This window comes from Plectropomus leopardus, chromosome 24, assembly GCF_008729295.1.
Source record: "Plectropomus leopardus isolate mb chromosome 24, YSFRI_Pleo_2.0, whole genome shotgun sequence".
Taxonomy (NCBI): domain Eukaryota; kingdom Metazoa; phylum Chordata; class Actinopteri; order Perciformes; family Serranidae; genus Plectropomus; species Plectropomus leopardus.
The window spans coordinates 10268133-10285270 of NC_056486.1; the positions used below are offsets into that span (position 1 = coordinate 10268133).

General features: G+C 40.2%; 1 protein-coding gene across 1 annotated transcript in view; it reads right to left on the minus strand.

The window, feature by feature from the left end:
• The window catches only part of LOC121963031 (interleukin-1 receptor accessory protein-like 1), a 262076-nt gene extending 254274 nt beyond the window's left edge, over window positions 1-7802 (minus strand). The window contains exon 1 of the mRNA XM_042513395.1: window positions 7721-7802. Coding sequence (XP_042369329.1) covers window positions 7721-7802 — 82 coding nt within the window. The remainder of the gene's footprint in view (window positions 1-7720) is intronic.
• Window positions 7803-17138: the final 9336 nt, after the last annotated feature.

A 17138-nucleotide genomic window follows, 5' to 3' on the forward strand; every position in this document is an offset into this window, starting at 1 on the left:
GACATAAGGTCACAGAGACCTTGACCTCACATAGACCACGACCTATGACCACAAGATTCTAATTAGTTCATTCATAACTCGAATTCGACGTTTCTTGAGATATTGTGCACTGAAGAATAAGACACACAAGATCAACATGACTTTGACTTTGACCTCTGACCACCGAAGTGATCGTTGAGTGATTATTTTTGCCAAAATTGTCAAACTGACAAGAATGGGACAGATGGACAGACAACCCAAAAACTAATGCCTCAAGTCACAGCTATTGCTGGCACTGAAGCATAAAAACTGGCACAGTGGAAAGGCTTGCAACTGCTGTCCCCTTTTCTCCCTCAAAGTTGCTTCTGACAGCTTCCTGCCATATTTAACGTCCTTTAATATCAATTACAAAGTCAAATGGCTCGCCATAATTGAATTTGTACTGTGCGCTGACATCCCCTGTTAGGAATCACTGTCTTGTTCAATTAAGAGGAGCCTTATTATTGGCCAAATTGCAAGTAGCCCCATTAATGTGGGGGGAAGATTCTATCCTTTAACTGACATATTAATGTTGACACCCTCCCAGAGTTGTGCGTTGTGGTGGGCGTGAAGACTGTAAATTCAAGTGACTGTCAGGTTGTCCTTGATTCTTCCTCCTGCAAGAGCGGAAAGTCTGCGCAGAGAGGGAAAAATATATGTTGTGGACCTACTGTAGCGGCAGTAGATAAATACGCAGGGAGAGACGGATGATGAGCGGCTGCTCTCTAATGGGAACCAAGGTCTTGTTGCGGTGGCGTGTTTTATTTACAGCTACTCTTCATCAGAGTGACACACCGGGCTCTCAGACCATCCCTAATAGAAACTGGAAGCAGAGGAGGGATTCCATTTCCAAATGGGAACACATGTAGGAGACCGGCTTTTTACGTATGCATGAATAACGGAATCATGCATTCGGTGTGAGTGAGTGTTATGGGTAATATATTGCTGGAATTACTGGGAGACTGTGGAAAGGTAAGCATCATTTGTCTGGGGACTCATCAACGTCTGCTGAAGAAATGGGGACTAATGACTGTACAGCAGAGGGGAGGAGAGAGGCTACATTTGTCTCAATCACTGTCAGGAGATATGATTGTGAATCTACAACTGTCATCAGTGTTCACTGTGGGGACATGTGTTAACAGTTTTGTTAAGGGGCGACTTTTAGTGAATTTAAAATAGAAAATGTGTCTTGCGCTGCACCACGTAAACTTTAAATGTTGAGGCAACCAATTGGTGGACAAAAAAATCTGAAAGGCTGCTTGTTTTTAAAAATGACAGATGATCGTGGTGAATAGACAGAGTTATTGTCCCTGCAGTGTCCACAGGGGTTAACGGTCAGTGGCTGACAGTGACGGTGTCCCTGGCTCTCATAAGAAGTCAACCATGAACAATAAAAACTCCTGACAGCCCATTTCGGGGTGGTTTCCTAACTGCTGTGTTGATTTGGGACATAAAACACAATCTTTCCATTTTCTTACAAATCAGATGAATGGTAAAATAAATCAAGCGTGGACTCTGAGGAAATCCACTGAATATTATTCAAGTTTTGCCCCTCCCAAAAAAGCCAGTTCATGCAATAGTTTAAATGAAATGTGGACTTGAGTCACATGACTTGCTCGACTTGGATACCTTCACCAAAGACCAACGATTAAAAAGTGTACCCCAAATTTAACATATTTCCATTCATTCCCCAAATCAACAAATCTGAACACTATCTATTCCCAGCAACTTGACACTTAATTCTCCAGATCCACATTGTTTGAACCAATCATATAGTATCCAGTTAAATGGCGACACGACACAACAAAAAAACAAGTTGCACATGCTGGTCAAAGGTAATAGACAAAGACGGCAAAACTCGACATTTGGGGTTGCACAATGCAACAAACATTATGTCAAGGCTAGCATTGCAATATTTAGCGAGCTAATACTTAACTAACATTGGCTGTACAGCTAAGGAACTTTTTGACACACTTGTTTCAACCAAGAAATACACATTTATAAAAGCATTCATGATTTTACAAATTTAATATGAATGAATTTAATATTGGCTTATTAGAGGAGTGCATGATGACTTGTTTGGGACTTGAAACTCAAAGTTCAGGACTTAGGACTTGACTCAAGACTTATCTGTCTCCACCTTTGGGTGAAACCAATGACTATTTCCATTGCAGATTAATCTGTTGATTGTTTTCTCAATCAATCAATCATTTGTTCTTTAAAAGTGTTAGAAAATGGTGAAATATATGGAACATTGTTTCCAAAAAGCCAAGATTAATGTCATCATTCATCTTGTTTTGCCCTCATCCCTAATATATTTAGTTCAGTTCATATTCTTTGAAGAAACTCAAACCGACATAACAAATATCAAAATAGCCCGCACTTTTTTTTTATAGTTCATTGGTTATTGATTATTTGATTAATGGTCCCAAATGCTAATCCATCCTTTAAGACAGCTAGTCTAGTTGTCAAAATGGCAAACATGTCATCAACAGATTCGCTGTAAAACTGCTCCTTACTAAGAGGTGTCACGGTAATTCCCTGGGGATAACAGCAACTGGTGATGCTAGGGAAGTATGGGAAGCTGCATGGACTAAAACTGAATACCAAAGATAAGAAGCACAACAGAGTTCACGGCATAATGCAGATGCATGGTGATGCCCACGGAATTAATTAGGAAAAAAAAAAAAAAACACAGTATTTAGGAAACGTTCAGTTTAGTCCCCTTTCCGATGCGCGTTCATGCCCTTTATGTTCTTTTCTGTATTCAGGTCTGCCAAAAGTCAGCCTCAGTATCCTCCCAAGCTCTTTCTCACTCTGATTGTAATCCATGTTCAGAGGTAAGAAAAAGAATAAATGCATAGTTATTACTTCAGAGAGTCAAAAGTGAGACCTTACATGAACTCTCCGTTTCTATTTCATATCAAATTAAATGCAGCTGTGTGGTGCACTGAAAGAGGATTCTGCTCCTTTCAGCTCACTGCAGAGTAACCAAACGGGCACTTTTAGAGATTTCTCACACGACTCCTCCAAGCAGCTTTTGTACAGTGCAGCGCAAGTGGCCAACAAGGGAGCTGATTGTGTGTTTAAGACAATAACAGCAACAGAGAACAGGGCCTGTTTTTAATAACCAAGAATAGCAAATGCAACAGAAATAAACCAATAAAGCTAGACTTTGTCCGATCACTCAAATCCAGAGATATATCTCACTTTTGATTATTCAGAATGGATTTCTAATCCCTCATTTTTCTGCCAGTTTTTCAAGCTGTAAATGTCAGCAGTTTGACACTTAAATGATGATTGATGTGGTGAAGGCAAATAAAGGGTCAGTAGTACATATTTCAATATATAAAGTGAGAAAATATTTTCAAATTATCCTTCTTTTTTTTACTTTAAAAGTTTTGCTGCCCACCGGGGATGTCACCATGGGGGGGGGGATGGGGACTGATTTCCCAGGGCAATGACACTATTAAAGAATGGCCTCACGGCAAGAGGGTCCCTGGTTCGAGTCCCAGTTGGAACGGGGTTCGGTCCGGGCGGGGGCCCTTCTGTGGAGTTTGCATGTTCTCCCCGTGTCTGCGTGGGTTCTCTCCGGGGTCTCCGGCTTCCTCCCACAGTCCAAAGACATGCGGCTCAGGTTGATTGGTGACTCTAAATTGCCCTCAGGTGTGACTGTGAGCGTGTATGGTTGTCTGTCTATATGTGTCGGCCCTGCGATGGTCTGGCGAACTGTCCAGGGTGTACCCCGCCTTCCGCCCGATGACAGCTGGGATTGGCTCCACCCCCCCCCCCCGCGACCCTTACGAGGACAAGCGGTTACAGAAAATGACTGACTGACTGACTGACAGTAATTGAAGGCTGCAGTATGCTGTGGATATTGCTGTGTTGAAAAAAGGGAGAAATTTCAAAAAGTGCAGACTTAAGCACCTAAAAAATTGTGGTTTCTTGTTTAAAACAAAGGATGTGCACAATCAAAAGGCTCTAGTGTTGCTCTATAGCCAAAACAAATAATTGTTAACTGTCTTGCTGAGGGCCAATTTGACAGTGTCACGTTTCCCATGCAGATTTCCCTGATGGGAATGCAACAAGCCCACTTCTCTAATCTCTAGACCTCAGCCATCACACAATCTGTTCAACTGCAATGTGCATTCTTATCGCAAACAAGTACAAACACTGATTTACAAGCGACTGGGATTTCAAGCCTCTGCAGTAAATAGTAAACAAAGATATGTACTGATCTTTGAATTTCATGGGTTCATGTTGTGACATTATTGCGCATAGCAATCGCACAAATAGTTCCTAGGGATACACAATATTGTATTTTTTTTTGCAAATACCTGATATGTCGAAATATAACAAAATATTTGTCCGACATCCGATACAAAAAACATATATCCATTATTTTCCCCATTTCTTTTTTGTGATAATCAAGTATCTTATGTAGTGAAATTAACATCATATTATGCATACTCTTATTGTGACGGCCCACCAGCAGATGGTGACATAAGATAAAATGCTTTCCACTGCAGGTCATATTTATTAATTATGCAAAATAGGAAAAATACTTCATCCAAGGAACTTGTCATACCAAGGAGTATAACAAGCCGAAATCAGCATGTTGGCTGATTTTGATGTTTAATTTCAAAGCAAATATCTGATATACTGATGACGTGCTGATATTATCGTGCATCTCCAACAGTTCTACTTCAAGAATTAAAATAGCCTTAATAAACCAGGATGCAATGCAGCCACAAGATGCTTCACAATGGATAAATGACATGGATTCAAAACACAAAATAACTCCTCAAATGAGTTGAACATCACTGACTGAGAATATACAGCAATGTAACAGCATCCAAAAGTGAAGTTTTACTTCAGCATCCGACTTGATGTGCTGTATTAAGCAAAAACATACATAATTATTCTGTTCGCCCAACCATTCAGGCAATATCAGCATTCTAACAAAAAGGAACCACAGTGGAGGACAAATGGATACATTCTCCTACTTATGCATGCAGAGGATTAGTATGGCAGATATGCATTGTATGTTGCATGCACTGTTCCACCCCGACTACAAATGCAGACAAAGCATTACTCAAAGACGGGTGTTTTGAATTTAATCATCTACAGATAACAGCGGTTCACATGCAGCAATGTGCAGGCAAGTTGATGTGTGTGTTTGTGTGTGAGTCTGAGCCCAGTGAAAGGGAAAGCAAGTGAGATAGTGGATTCTTTGTTCCTGAGGGAGTCAATCAAGCCACTGCATTCCCTTTAATGGGCTGAAACTTACAGGTTTGATTGTCTACAGTGAATTTCTTTTCACGTAGGTAGGTATGTTTGAAAAACACTACATGCTTACAGAGTCTAGAGCAGCTAAGGTTGTCTTATTAGAGATTTAATCAGTAATTTGTTAGATGAATTTCAACTGAAGTCCTATATTTCCCCTGAAGATATTACAGATAAAAAGTGAGAATTAAAGCATTTGGTTTCTGATTGGAAAAATACAAACAGTACAGGTGATTCCAGCAACCGAAATATAGTGGCACTCTTTATCATTAAAAATTACCAATTAAAGTTCCTTAACCAAAATCTTCACAACTGGATATGTTCAAGCAGGAATATGATCCGAAATCGAGAAAAAAAAAATCAACATTGGCAACCAATATTGCATATTTCCCCGATGTCAGCATTAAACTACATTCAGCAGTGAACTTGAGGCTGGGTAATGACGGTAACAGAGCAAAATGGTACTTTCTACCATAAAAAAAATCACCATCCAAGCTACAAGACTACATGTTACATGTAGCAGTGTACGTAATGTAAACACTTGTGGTGGCATGTTTGGAACAGATGACCGTATAAAGGAATCTGTCATGAATTGACATCAGCTTGCATTGAAAGTATAAGAAATGTTGGAAACAGAGTATTCCGAACACTCTGGAGCCTGAGTTTTTTCTCGCAAAATACTTCTACATATGTTTACCTTGTTATTTGAAACTTAAGCCAAATTCAATGTGAACATCTGTGATTTAACATTATAAAAAATGACAGAAAATAAGGAAAAGCATTGTGGGTTGCCTTTAAAGTGGCCATTCACAGTGGAGTATATCTCATGTAAGCCATGCCAGGTGATCAGAGAAAGCCATATACTAGCAGAGGTTTTGAAATGAGACTATGAGCCTAATTTTATCCAATTTGCAGGAGCACTATGACATCTCATACACAATGGAACCCTACACCCTGGAAAACATTTCTTTGAAAAATATACCTGCTATGACACCGAGATGTTCACCTTCCAGCCCCTGCTTTTTCTTTCCACTCCATAAAAATGAAAGTGATGCAGTTTCAAACTGGCTTTCATTGCCCAGAATCCCTTTTACAGTGGTGCTTTAACTTGCAACCAGCATGGCTCCTAATAAAGCCATACAAGCTAAAAGAGAAGGAACAAAGGACGGAGGTCTGGCTCGGATGGAGCGTTCATTTATCAGTGGACACGTTTCAAATCCTTGCCCCAGGCAATGGCTCGTGAAGCATCCGATGAGATAGCCCGTAGGGACTTCTGCTGGAAAAGCAGAAAACCCTTTGATGAGCCTTGGGCCATTCCTGCACCTGTGTCTAATATGCATGGGTAAAAACCCAGACGCAAGCAGCCTCTGGATAGGAAAAAAAGCACTGCAAAAGACTTCCTTTATTTTTCATGTCCGCAAATGTGGGCTGTTCCTCTAGTTTGTATCCGCCCGTTTGTAGAAAGTAATTGTTTCTGAATCTGGGGAGGCATGCAGTGTTAGTGCCACAACCATGCAAATACTTGGATATTTGCACAAAGGCCACAGCTGCATCTCAAGATGCAAAGTGGCTTCCTGGAACCAGCAAGTGTTAACACACGTCACTAAGCCAAGAACACTGGCTCACCTCCTTTCTGCAGTACCACAACACTGCTGAACTGACTACTGTTCACTGCATCTGCTGGCTATGTTTGGTAATACTGAGTTTGGGTGGGAACAATTAATTGCATCAAAGAGCTTGGAAACACAATAACGAAAAACAAAGCCAGAACCAGAACATAATTAACTCCAGTGTGCACTGTTAAAAATCTGATTTTAGCTACAGTAACAGAGGACAAAACATTAATTGGAGCACCAACTTCACTAAAAGACGATCCGAGTATGAGCATTATAACTGAAGTGCAGAAAGTTTATGCGATCTCTCATTATGTTGCAAACTTTTCTACAATAAACTGCTCTGTTTCTTATTATCTTCAACAACAAAAGATCAAACAAGATTATCTCATGCAATTGATCTGCAAATATCAATGACAGAATATTCCATCATCACTCACAGAGGCTCAAATTGAATAACAGCGTTTGTGGATTCAGAAATCAAGCTGTTAAAAGACAGGACAGGCCAGTTTTTCATCATGACTGGCTGGAGTCTCTGAGTACAACAGCATAAGGCCATGTGATCCCCTGCTGTTCACTGAAACATGATTTGTGCTTTCCGTCAAAAAACAAAAAACTTGAAATCTTAGCAGGTTCTATGGATTCAAAGCTGCACCATCTAATGTAGCTGTTTAATATATAAGATACTCGATCTAAAATCGACAACATTTGATGTTTTTCCACACTGGATTTTCAGGATGGTCAATCATTAAAACAGGAGAAGATACAGTAGTTGTGGTAAAAAAAAAAAAAAAAAGACTTACCTGAGCCTCTCTTCGACACCACTTTCAGGCAATGGACCACAACGGCATGAAGCAGGATCAGAAGAGGAATGGGAGCTTTCATTTTTTACCAGTCCTACAAGGAAACAAAAGCTCAATTCATTATTCTGCACTGAGACAGGCTGTGAGTACACTGAATCCATCCAAAACATCAAAAGCAGAACAGATAATGATTTTGGCAGAAGATGCTCGATCAAAGCTCAAATATAAAAAAATGAAAGTTCTGAGCCAATAATTACAGAACTTTTACAAGACCTAAGGTCAGCTGGAAAAAGATACAAGACCCCTATGTGCAAATTCTGCTTGCCAAAGTGTTTGTCTGCCTCTGCTTTATTTATACCAGTGTCTCTTCGGGGACTCACTGTATAATCAGGGGGAGGCTGTTGATGATACAAATGTCAAGATGCATCTCTATCAAGACGAACCTGGCTTTGCAGATTTGTCAACTACCTGCAACACTAATCCAACTTCTCTCCCAACTGACATGACATAATCAGGTCCCCACGTAGATCAGGATATCTCTGTGTTAACATACAGCTTTTCATACATGAAAGCTGGATGAGATGGTGGATGAAACCAAAAGAAAGAATTTTCTGGTTGAAACTCTTTATACTTAAATTTATCAAGGCTTAGAGTTATGCATAATTGAGGGTTGGGGGCGCTGAATGACAGGCTTTCTACAAATAGTGTCCTCAGATTCTCAGTCAGATCCACCCCTCACTTCTCCACAGCTCCAGCCTCTCACTCAAATATAGTCAGATTATTTTTCAGTTGTGTAAAGTATCCTGCTCAGTACATATACCTTGGTCATAGAGCCTTCAAACAGTAAGCCCCAAAAATGCTTGTTGTTGTGATGGGTTTATGTTAAGAAAAGCATATTGGCTTATCAGTGTTTTTAACAATGTTGTCAGGAAACTGCAGAATTGGTCAGGCGGTAAATATCAATTCATGATTAGGCATGCGGTTATTTAAAAATAACAAGTGATGTGCTATGTCTCATTACAGCACAGGTTGGGGTCGTTGTTTGGGCTGACACCATAACCATGCCAATGACACACAGTACAAGCTTTAATCGCAAATCTGTCCTGATAATATCTTTGTCAGTCTTTGAAGTAATATTATTTTGATGCCCCACAAGCTAAGTGACAGCTGACATTAGTTTTAGCTGTGAGTACTCATTGAGAAAAATAAAAAGGCAGCAATTTGAGAACCATGTGTTTTATCTGATAATAATGCACGCCTCAGAATTATGGATAGACGGAACTATGACAATAAAAAGCTCATTGGAGTCAAACTTTGTCTAATATAAAATGGGACTAGCCTAAAGTTCTTAGTTCTTAGTGTTTAGTCATTATTTACTCCGATTATGCCAGCAACTAACAATATTTCAAAGTGATACACTTTCTCATTAGACCCCTTCTTGTAACTGTGTAATTCTTTTTCTTGTTTGGCTATAATTCATCTCTGTGCTACAGGCAAAAGTGCCATCTCTGCTACGGCCTCGACAAAATACCCATGCAGGCTACAAGGGTGCTTCCATTGGCATTTCAGTCACGACAAAGATGCTTCACATAGATTCCACAAAGCTGCATCAGACAGCCTTTGAGGGGAAACCCTGAAAAGCCACAATAACCCTTGGGACACTGACAGTGGCATGCGAAACTGGCCAGTAGCCAAAGACGGCGACATTGCCGTGTTCTCCTCGTCAAAGGCCTATTGTCGTCAGCCCTTGCTTTCTGCAACCAATGCCACCTCAGAAAAGCTAAACGCCACCACACAAAAATCTTATCTTTTTAATTAGTTTTCCATGTTGGGTGCAAGTCTGCAACATTAGCACAAAAGCTGTGGTGTCTTTCTGTGGTTTCAACACAGAGGAAACGACTGAATCGCCAATTCTGCTCAGTATTCCTCCATCTTACAGTGATATCCCGGCCTGCTACACATTAAAGCAAGTCCTTAATATCACGAAAAAGGTTAACAACACACTCTTGCGATGCAGGGTAATGAATTTTGTGTTGATATCGACTACACCGATGAGCAAATACAGCAAGTCATGTTCTGTTGGGTACACCGATCATACACTATGGCTGCATAGTGTATGTGCCGAGAGCGAAAATTGTGGATTATGGGATTAAATATATTAAATAATTGCACATGAAAACATGACATAGTGCTTCGCTTTAAGCTTGTGTGCAGACGTTGAGAGGAAAATGGCTCCAAAAGTGAGATTTCACAAAGCTGTTGTAAAGGACACTGATTTTTTTTTTCTCCCATCCAATTTAGCAATTTGTGTGATTTTTTTCATTGGCAATGGAAAGGTATAGGGTACTGGTACCAATATGAGTGAAATACAAGTTTATATATATATATATATATATATATATATATATATATATATATATATGTGTGTGTGTGTGTGTGTGTGTGTGTGTGTTAACTTGGTAAAGCAAGTCAATACATGGAATTAATATGCAAAACTGCAAAGCTAGTGCAAAACCATGCAACATGTTTTTGTGCCAACATGTAACCATAAATTAACCACAGCACTGTTGAAATGTAAAGTTGCAACGTATCCGCTACATGATAACAAGCAGATTTTGAGTTTCAGGGAATCTGGAGCTAACAGTTATTGTATTTAGTAGTTTTTTTTGTGGAGATGTGTCTGCGAATTCAAACGCTTAGTATTTTGGTGATGAGGTCCACAATCCAATAACAGAAGGTAGTACTTAGACTGCTCAGCTTGTCATACAACATTCAGACAAAGTTGCTGTTATATGAAATGACATCCTGCAGATCTGGAGGGATCTTTATCAACTAGCTTCTCAAAGCACTTAAGGATGGGGTGAATGCCACAGGTGGGTAACTGTCGAGGCATGACACTGCAGATATCTTAGGTAGTAGGGCAATGATTGGTATTTTAAAGCAGGCGTGGCACTGCTGAAAGAGAAATGTGTTGAAAATGTCAGTTGAGACATCAGCTAAATGTTGAGCTCATGCTCTTAGTACATGGCAAGCTTCACATCCCCCCCTAAGCGGGGTCTTTCTCATGTCCGCTGTATACGCAAGTGCCAGGTCCTCTGAGGAAAGGATTTAACGGCTGGCTCTGTTGAAGAGATCAAAGCCAGCATAAAAGGTGTTGAGCTCATCTGACAGCCACGCACGTATTGATGCAGGTATTCCTGCTTTTGTAATACATGATTGCCCGTCGCATGTCTATATGCTAAGTATTTACACTGAGGGTCTTTCAGGGCTCCACTTAATGCTTTCGCTTTGTGCCCATGATGGCTGCTTTCAGTCCTGTCTCTGTGATGTTAAACACTTCCACCAATTAAACTTAAAGCAGCTTTTTTTTGGCTCTGGATAAGGCCCTCACCCCTGCGACTTCATTGCTGTTGTCATCACAGCCTGACCAGTTGATTTTTGATTAAACTGTTGATGCATATTCCCATTTGTTTGGTGTGGTTCTCTTCGTTGTGTCACTACCTCCGCTCAAGCTGGAGCGCTGCTACAGTTCTATACATCCTCATTTTAACAACTCATTTTATTAATGACTAGGTCTCTTAATCAGCTGGGAGTCGGCTGGCAGGAAAAGAAAGGGAAAGTGGTCTGATTGTTCAAGATGGAGCGGGCTTGTAGCCACCAGCAATGTTTGAATAAACACTGCCATGATACCACTGTGCTCCTTTACTGCGAGTGTTTCCCCTGATACACTCAATATTATGGTTAAGTTCAACTACCAGCTTCATCTTCCATTCCCTGCTTCTGATGCTGATGGAGTGTATTTGAGAAGATGGCCACCTGTTTGAAGAATGGAGCTACTCGAGGGCTTATCAAGGTCAAACATTCAATTTGTTATCAGTTATCGCGAAAAGGGTGTTGATGTATTATTGTCGCTATCATCTTACTTCTTGGCACATGGTTATTAGCTAGTGAGAAGCGAAAGATTCAGTGCAGCTGTCTAACTGTCAGAGATATGATCAGGAACACAATAGAGCAGGAAAAAAAGCAAGGAGAGTTATCCCCCTTCAACAAATGAACGGATACTGGATGTCCAAAAAAATAGGAAATCTTGGGAAAAATAGCCCTCCCCTAAAAATCGCACAATGAAAGCTTATCCTGTCAAGCATCTCATAGCGTGCCATTCTTTAAAGAAAAGCTCATCCAAAAGGTGCTGTCACCTGCCTCTCATTCTTTGATTGTTTTTTTCCTCAAGCATTCACTCTCTCCCCTCCCTGACAGTGTTTCCTCCTCAGCGGATTCATCCAAAATTCAATTACTTTCAAGGAGGGTTCAGCAAGAGAAATGGGGCACTCTCTCAACACTCCCGGGGCTCCGAGTTTGCCCCGAGGAATGCATCTCCCTCTCACGGTCGCGCACAAACAATTCTAGCAATCAACGACTGAGGCTTTACTGCTTTACTTACCCTCGCCAGGTGGATACTGAGATGATAATTTATAAGGATCTCTCTTTTCGAGTCGCTCTGTCACACGTTTTCTCGGGCTGTTTCGCGCTGAAGGCCCTCTTGCTCAATTCTGAACCACTGCTCATATCTGATATTTCTGGATGACTGTTCATATCTTTGGAGGATGTTCCCCATATCAGATACCAACAGGGAGTGACAGCAAGAGGAAATAACAGACAAATCCATATTTGTGCCTACACTTCTCCTGCTTGTTTAGAAACATTTCAGTTCTGTGCCTTGGAATTTTGATTGAACTGAGGTGTAAAACTTTGACATTTTGCTTACTTTTATTGCTTCTTCCACATCTATTTATGGCTGTCAAAGTTGTGAAATTAGGTGCTATTTTCTTGGCAACAATGACAAGATTAACAGACTTTTGTTAGTGGAATGCCAGACGTTTTCAATCACTGGCTTAAAATGTTTTTGGGCTTTTGTGCTAAAAAAAAACGGTGGAGCAGCAGTTTTCTTTTAAGGTCCTGGAACCACCAGCTACGTCCCAGATGTTAACGAATTCTGACCTTATAAAAGGGATAGTTCATCCCCAAATCAAAAATGCATATTCTTCCTCTTACCAAAAGGGCTATTGTTTTGGTGTGAGTTGCCGAGTTTTGGAGGTATTGGCTGTAGAGATGTCTGCCTTCTCTTCAATATAATGGAACTAGATGACACTCAGCTTGCGGTGCTGGAAGTACCATGAAATAAAACATTTAAAAACAGAACAGCAATGTCTCTTTTCAGAAATCATGACTCGGTTACTCAAGATAATGACCGACTTCAGGTAGGGACTATTTTGTTTCTACTGAACTACACATGCCAACCATATCACTGCGTGGAAGGGTGTGCGCATCTACGAGTTCGTTCATTAATCTGCTTACAGCAAAGTCTGTGGATTATCTTGAATAAACAGGTCAGGATTTCTGCAAACAGACATTTCTGTTTAGGTTTTCCATTTTTTTTCTTTTGGCGCTTTAAGCACCACAAGCCAAGTTCTATTTAGTTCCATTATATTGGAGATACAAGGCAGACATCTCTAATGCCGATATCTCCAACACTCTGAAAACAGACCAAAACAATCTAGACTGGTTATTCACACTGCAGGTTTAGGGAAAATATGGATTTTTGTTTTTGGGGTGAACTGTCCCTTTAAATATGTGTAGCATCATGGGTCACATGCCTTGAATCACATACCCAAGAACTGAAAAAAATTAGTTAAAACAGCAACGCTTCAGTTGCAGCTTGAACTTGTACCCTCTCCGTCTCTGTCATTACCCCCACCCTCAACAGCCTCTCCCCCGTATCACCCCTCTGCCCTTTCCTCCTACCTCCAGTCGGAAAATTGATATGTACTCTGCTTGGTGAGTTATTAACATTTCTATTTGTGAGGAACACTTTTCCAGCCCTTACACCCTTGGCTGACGCACACACACACCCACACGAGTCTGTGCTCTCCTCACTGAATTATTCCATTTTGGATTATCTAATAACCCTGCAACCACAAGCCTCCATGTTCTTGACATGCACGCATGAGAAAGAGAGGAAGAAGAGGTCGCTTCTCAAATGCAATCAACATCTCTAGGCATGTTTAACACCGTGAATGTCTTAGGATGAATGTTTCTTCTGCCTTTGTGTAAAAATATGCACTCAGTCCACTTCTTCCCTGGCAACAGTGAGAGTAAAAATGGCACAAAGCATCAAGAGTACAATCAACAGAAGAATGGAGAAGAACGAAAGACACAAACCATGTGTAGCAACGTTATGCAATCGTGTAATTTTTTTTTCAGTTGCTAACTTCTAATGTCTGTGGGGTGAGGGTAAAACAGAAGACTTGTCATTTCAGAAACTGTCTCAGGATTTTGATTTTAGATTTTGTGAATCCTGGAGATGCCGCCCAGTGATATTTAAACCATAGGCTAGGACACTGCTTTAAAATAAGATGTTTTTAGTGATGCTTTTAGTAGCCTAGTTGTCACAGCTCCCTTTACTTCCACGATGATGCAAAAACGGAATTAAATATACAACACTTACATATATATGAACTGTCATATACAGAAGACTTTATGTTTTTTTAAATGTTATAATAATGTTGGTTATTGTGAAGGAAAAACACTTAATTTTTTTTGTATTTAAACAATGTCATACTTGTCCTGCCTTCATGAATAAAAATAGTTGAAAACTATAAAGAAAAAGACAATTTACTGATATCATCTCATACTGATCACGGGTCCCTAAACTAAACTAAATCAAAATGGTATCCCGGCAGGTTTGGTAATATGCTGTAGTATCCTATCGCTGTCTGAAGAATCGACATAATATAGTATTCATGATGAAACTTGTGGGGTACACCCCTATAATTTCTAGAACATTTCTAGGAGACTGTTGCTAACTTTGCTTGATAATGGACAAAATCCTGGTTTTTCAAAGCACCGTTTGAATTATAATTCACGTTTGAAACTGTAATGATAATAGTCAGGTATTTTACTGCTGTTTATCATGAAACCTGAAACCATTTCATCTTTAATGAGTACTTTGAACTACTTTTTTTTCATCGAACACTAGTCACTTTGGGAAACATTTTTTAAGAAACGTTAGACTACATTGTGTGCAGTATCTATTAATACCAAACCCTGTACCTCTGGGATGCATGTGCTGCATCGTTGCTGTGAACAATTGCTTTACATTTGCTAAATCTTAATTCAATAGATCTACTCTGGGATGGTGACCTCTAAAAATGACCAAATAAACAACAGCTACCTGAGCTAAAAGCCTGTCATTTGACTTCACCAGTTAGTAAACCATGAAGAAGTGACAGAAACTGCTCTCCGTGGGTGAAGTGTGGCAGATGCAGTTTATAATGTACAATTTATATGTCTTTATTTTTGGTCTTGGGAGCTGTTTGCCACCAGTCAGCTTGGAAAAATCCACTTTAAATGAATTCTAAGGACACGCACACACAAATGTGCACTCACAGGCCCGTGCACACTCATACAAACTGTCTTTGCAGTCACGTCCAATTCTTAGTCCCATTACCTGAGCTGCCTGCTAACTAGATTCTTTATCCTGCCTGGCTGTCAGGGAAATAAGGATGACATTAAATGAACGGAGCCCTCTCTTTGGATATTCCAGGCCAGGGCTGAGAGGACTGAGGGAGAGCCTGCTGGAATCACTGAGAGGAAGAGGTGAAAGGGGAGGAGAGGATGAATGAATGCTGGAAAACGGAGAAGAATAGAGGATGAAGAGAAGGCAACTGAGAGAGGCAGTATCATGCCAAGCAGCAGAGCACTGAAACACAGACGCAAATAGGTGGGGATTATTCTGGTAACTGTAGAGTCTTATGCAAACTATATTTCGACAGCACACTGATCAACATCTGAGTTTTATGAGCTGACTGTCTCTGTAATATCTGTAATAAAATGTGTTGATGGAGCTTAAAAGATTAAAACAATTTGTAGCATCCACACAGCAAATTTCCCAGTGTTAATAAATGTTGATTTTTCAAAACAAACTATTATTAGGGTTGTCAAAGAGGGGTTTGTTCACTCACAGCTGCTGCAAGCACTAAAGCTGCTATTCAAACTGTCTGAAAGTTTTAAATGAACTCTGATGCATATGGATTTATAGCAGAATTAGCACAGCGGTAATTCACACGCTGCTAAATGAATACTGACGATTCTGCTCTATAGCTGCATCTCAGATCATTTAGTGCTTTTTGAAAGGATGCTATCAGCCTCAAAACACTTTTCTTGTAAACATGTTACACGCAATCAACTTCCTACATCACAAAGAATATCAGCACTGAGATTCTGTCACATTTTCTAAGCCCCACTGCTCCCTTTATACCACCAGAACAGCCACTGTACACTGATGTTGAGGTAAAAGGAAATATCTGGCTCATCCAACAACTTTAATCCTGCAGCAGCAAGATCTTGGAGCACTTTCTCAAAGTTACTTTCTTCTGTTAAACTCAAGCGCATGTCTTTTTCCCCCCAAGGCTTGATCTGTACTGGTGTCAATCAAACTCTCAAACACGGTCAGAGTTCAAGGTTTAAAAAAGGCTTCACTTCGAGAGGAAGCATGCCACAGTAGCTGCTGAATGACACTCATGCTGCAGGGTTATCTCGCGTCTAACGTTGGCGACATCTAACTATAGCAGCAGTAGGTGTACTTCAGAGAACCATCCCTGACGCTAAAAAAAAAGAAATTTCATCAAGCCGAGGTAGAGACTTCCAATAGTGGCGATGAGATATTCACGGGCTGAAGCATTTTTCTCTTTATCTCTCTCAAACACAACCTCTAACACACATTTTTACTCAACACCTAAATTTAAATCTGTGACACGGAGGCTGATCTGCTGCTGAACCAACGAGTCTCAAGCTAACTCTACAGTATGCTAATGCTATTCATTGGAGAGCATCAAAGTCGGAGTTCTTCAAGGAGCACTGACTTTAAGAAAGTAAAAGAACACTGCATATTTTACAGTATTAAAGGAGGAAAAGGCTCCATCCCATGTGTCTTTTTTTTGGTTTGGCCTTTAAAAGAAGCAGAAAAGTCTAAATCAGAGCAGCTTTTTAAGGATTACACGAAAACCAATGAATTTTCAGATACAAGGAGTGACCCCTAGCTCAAGCGAGTTCGGTTTCGACCCATGGCCCTTTGCTGTACTCTCCAGCTGCTCTATAATAAAGGCAATAGAAGCCATAAAATAATCTTTGAAAAAACAGTCACAACAACAAACAACAAACACTTTTCAATGATAAAAATGCTCTGGCAGTTTTTTGTCGTTTGCCAAATCACTTCTACTGTCTAAGCAGCAGAACCATGGGCTGATTTAAAGGGAAATGAAAGAGGATTGTCAGATTATTAACATGAGTTAATAAACGCCTGCCCTACAGCAACTATCATCATTAAGGCTGCTAAACATTTATCTTGCTGATTTTTTTT